At 52.7% G+C, this 4,759-nt stretch overlaps 1 protein-coding gene across 2 annotated transcripts in view; it reads left to right on the top strand.

Annotated features, from left to right (window-relative positions):
• The window catches only part of LOC105519772 (cytochrome P450 4F12), a 48,324-nt gene that overhangs the window by 23,524 nt on the left and 20,041 nt on the right, over nt 1-4,759 (top strand). The window contains exons 1-2 of one of the 2 annotated variants that reach the window (XM_011953237.1): nt 2,379-2,751; nt 3,145-3,343. In XM_011953237.1, the coding sequence (XP_011808627.1) occupies nt 3,146-3,343 (198 nt within the window). In that variant the 5' untranslated portion in view covers nt 2,379-2,751; nt 3,145. Of the gene's footprint in view, nt 1-2,378; nt 2,752-3,144; nt 3,344-4,759 lie in introns of those variants that run through there. The other variant, XM_011953238.1, reaches the window with a different exon arrangement.

Genomic DNA, 4,759 nt, shown 5'->3' on the forward strand with positions numbered 1-4,759 from the left:
AAGACTTAAAACAGGCTCCATGACTCATGTTGGCAATGTCGATGGCTACATTCCTGCTCTAGGTTGCCTGCCCCTCCCAGGCACACAGGAGGTCCACAGTGAGCTGAGCCCCTCTAGCCACTGGGACTGGGGGCACTTTCTTCTCTGTCCCTAGGACTCTGGCTGTTCATCAACCTCTGGCTTTGCTCCCTGAGCCTAACAGGGATGGAACTGCCAGCAGGTGAGGTCTGTCCCTGCAGAAGGAGTGGGGATTTTGGGGGATGCGCCCTTCCCGACTGAGGCTGTAGGTCAGGTGCCTGAATCCCCTGGCTGTTTGAGTTGGCAAGGGTAGTGGGGTGGGGGTGGTCTACGTGCTCCCCAACACCCAACCAGTGTCAGGAGTACTGGCTTCCCCACCCTCCTGCTCAGCAGTTCTGCTAGGAGCCACCTCCTTCAAGCCTCCCCTCACCTAAGTCCACCCCACAGGGAAATTCTGGACAGGATCTAGGGAGGGCCAGGAGTGGAGCCCTGGCCCCCTCTATTGGGCGGAAAATCCTGCGTGTGGGAGAAGGAGCCAGGTACTGTCCAAGGGCCTCAAGATATTTCCCCTTTGGGGCCACCACATTGCCTGAGATTCCTCCACTATAAATGTCCCTATATTAACATGGCATTGACGCTAATGAATGGGGACGATGCAGCATGGCAGAGAGAATGGATCTGGACTTGAGGGTCTCATAGACCTGAGTTCCTATGAGCTCTGCAACTTGGACTAGGGGACTGCCCTCTCCGAGCCTCAATTTGTTTTTATGTTAAATGGACACCTTCCCTCCTCTGGATGCCATCACTCAGGTCTCTCCAACAATGCCCAGGGTTCTGGTCTAGAGAGCCGATGGGAGGGTGGTGGGACAGCTTTGGGCACTGTGATGCAGGTGAGCATCTGATACAGTCGGGTGCACATTATGTAGAACACCTGGCACATGATAGGTGCACGTTATGTAGAGCACCTGGCACACAGTAGGTGTACTTTATGTGGAGCACCTAGCACATAGCAGGTACACTTTATGCGGCATACTTGGCACACAGCAGGTGCTCTTTATGTAGCATATCTGGCACACAGTAAGGCACACTTTATATAGTGCACCTGGCACACAGTATGTGTGCTTTATGTCAAATATGTTGCACAGAGTACTTTTACTTTATGTAGGGGACCTAACACACGGGAGAAGCACTTTATGTGGAACATCTAGCACACAGTAGGTGTGCTTTATTTGAAGCACCTGGCACACAGCAGGTATGGTTTATATAAAGGGCTAGGGACTCAAGATACAGGTTTTGTGAAGGCCACCCAGCATACAGTAGACACTCTTTATGTGGAGCACCTGGCACACAGTAGGTGCACTATATGTGGAGTAGCCAGCACATAATAGACAAGATTTATGTAGAATACTTGACACAGAGTAGGTGTGCTTTAGGTAGGTCACCACGTACATAGTAGACATGTTCAATGTGGAGCACCTGACACGCAGTAGGTATGCTTTATATACGGCATGTGGCACAGAGTAGGCATGCTTTATATGAAGTACTCTGTACAAACTAAGCTTGCATTATATAGAGCATGCTGCACACAGTAGGTGAGCTTTATGTGGCACACTTGGCACATAGTAGACAGAATTTATGTAGAGTAGCTGATACACAGTAGGTGCACTTTATATAGTGAGGCTGGCACACACTAAGTGCAACAGTAGTACCTTCCATACAGTCTTTTGCATAGAGTAGAGACAGGCACACAGCAGCTGAAGTGCTAGTTGCCATCCCCTTCCCTTCGGTCCCTCTTTTTGGAGCTCCTTCTTCTTAGGAGCCTTCCTCTGTCGCCCTCTAAGGCCTCATCTGACATCCCATTTCCCAAATGGGAAGCATGAGCCCAGGAGGGCCACATTGCCCACAGTCAGAGAAAGGACAGGACAGAACAAGGACTCCACTCAGGGTCCCATTGCTCTGCCCTCCCCTGCCTAGACCCTGTCCACTCACGGCCACTCTCAGCCTCAACCCCTATGCCTCCACTCTGTCCTCCTGAGCTGAGCCCAGCCTGTAGGCCTGTAGGTTTGCTCCTCCAGCTGGGCTCTTTATCCCGAGAATCTGATGTGGGTAATCCACAGTGGGGTTGGGGCTGCATTCTTTCTTCCTGCTTCTAGCAGTCAGGTCTCAGCTCAGGCCTTTGGCTGCCTGGAGGCAGGACTTGAACTCTTGCCAGGTTGTGAAGCCAGAGATGAGAGGCTTCTGTCTCTGAATCTCCGAAGTCTGCACCAGATATGGTGCCTGACGTCCTCCCTGCCCATGTTTGGAGAGGAGCCCAGATGATCTGGGACGAGGGTTGGCCTGGCCCAGCTCAACTGGCTATGAACTCTCACGCTAAGTATATGCTTTTATCTGAATGCCCTTGTCTTGGAAGGGCAGGGTGGAGGTAAACTTGGGGCTCAGATTCCCCTTTAACCACCCCCCAACTTCCCCTGCAGACTGCCAAGAAGGTACTGAGACCTGAGAATTCAGTGCTCGTGCTGGAGCACCCTAAGCTGCACCCAGCTGGCCCAACCCGAGGTTTTGGCTGGCTGCCCAGGCACGGAAGACACACCCAGACTGTGGGGATTGGCTGCCTCAGCCCATCCCAGCCCAGCCCAGCCTCCTAAGGCCTTCCCTAGGTCAGGCATCAGGGCCAAAGACCTCCCAGCAGAAGCGGAGAGGAGTTTCTGTGGGACAGGCTGTTCCTGACAAAAGGTGCCAGGCTGGGGGTGGCTGGGCTGGAGGGTCCTGGCCTGGAATGGGGAGGACACTGCCCAAGGCTGGGGTGGCTACAAGCTTCTGGCATGGGAAACTGGTGGCTTCCTGGTAACTGAACTCCCAGCAAATTCCCAAGGATTCAGGCTGGGCCCTTCTGGACTCTAATCAGCCCATCTCTTTCCCTTTCTCTGTGGTTACCAGATCACTGGAGGCCACTTGGTTGCTGGTTTTGGTTGGGCCTTTCTGGACTTTAGATCTCAGCCCTTGTTTACCCACCTCTGAGCCCTCCCTGCCCTGCCCCCAGTAGTTCCTGATCCTGCCCTTCTCCACTGTCCCTGGAGCTCTTCCCTGGGCCTCAGGACCTCACCTTCCATACCGTCTGCCCTGTAGGATGTCACTGCTGAGCCTGCCCTGGCTGGGCCTCGGACTGGTGACAACGTCCGCAGGGCTGCTCCTGATGCTGGTTGTGGGCTCCTGGCTCCTCGCCCGTGTCCTGGCCTGGACCTATGCCTTCTATGACAACTGCTGGCGGCTCCAGTGTTTCCCGCAGCCCCCAAAACAGAACTGGTTTTGGGGCCACCTGGGCCTGGTGAGTGTGACAGCAAAATGTGTCTGGGGTCTCAGGGTGGACGGATTTCCAGAAGAGCAGGAATGGTGCTCAGGGAGCTTGGTATTGATGGCGTCTGGGCCGTAGGACCCCAGAGAAGCAAGGGCGATGGCTCACTCATTCCTCTGCTCTCACTTATTCCTCTCTTCACTCACCCCTCTACCCACTCACTCATTCCTCTCCTCACTCACTCATCCCTCTACCCACTCACTCATTCCTCTGCCCACTCACTCATCCCTCTACCCACTCACTCATTTCTCTGCCCACTCACTCATCCCTCTACCCACTCACTCATTCCTCTGCCCACTCACTCATCCCTCTACCCACTCACTCATTTCTCTGCCCACTCACTCATCCCTCTACCCACTCACTCATTCCTCTGCCCACTCACTCATTCCTCTCCTGACTCACTCATTCCTCTCCTCACTCACTCACTCCTCTGTCCGCTCACTCATTCCTCTGCCCACCCACTCATTCCTCTATCCATTCACTCATTCCTCTCCTCACTCACTCATTGTTCTCCTCACTCACTCATTCCCCTCCTCACTCACTGATTCCTCTATCCACTCACTCATTCCTCTCCTCATTCACTGATTCCTCTCCTCCCTCACTCATTCCTCTACCCACTCACTCATTCCTCTATCCACTCACTCATTCCTCTATCCACTCACTCATTCTTCTGCTGACTCACTCATTCCTCTATCCACTCACTCATTCCTCTCCTCACTCACTAATTCCTCTATCCATTCACTCATTCCTCTCCTCACTCACTCATTCCTCTCCTCACTCACTCATTCTTCTATCCACTCACTCATACCTCTGCCCACTCACTGATTCCTCTATCCACTCACTCATTCTTCTCCTGACTCACTCATTCCTCTCCTCACTCACTGATTCCTCTATCCACTCACTCATTCCTCTATCCACTCACTCATTCCTCTATCCATTCACTCATTCCTCTCCTCACTCAGTCGTTCCTCTCCTCACTCACTCATTCCTCTATCCACTCACTCATTGCTCTCCTCACTCACTCATTCCTCTCCTCAATCACTCATTCCTCTACCCACTCACTCATTCATCTACTCACTCACTCATTCCTCTATCCATTCACTCATTCCTCTCCTCACTCACTCATTCCTCTGCCCACTCACTCATTCCTCTCCTGACTCACTCATTCTTCTATCCACTCACTCATTCCTCTCCTCACTCACTCATTCCTCTCTTCACTCATCCCTCTACCCACTCACTCATTCCTCTATCCACTCACTCATTGCTCTACCCACTCACTCATTCCTCTGCTAACTCACTCATTCCTCTATCCACTCACTCATTCCTCTACCCACTCACTCATTCCTCTCCTCACTCACTCATTCCTCTCCTCACTCACTCATTCCTCTC

This window comes from Colobus angolensis, unplaced genomic scaffold, assembly GCF_000951035.1.
Source record: "Colobus angolensis palliatus isolate OR3802 unplaced genomic scaffold, Cang.pa_1.0 Scaffold36, whole genome shotgun sequence".
Lineage (NCBI taxonomy): Eukaryota > Metazoa > Chordata > Mammalia > Primates > Cercopithecidae > Colobus > Colobus angolensis.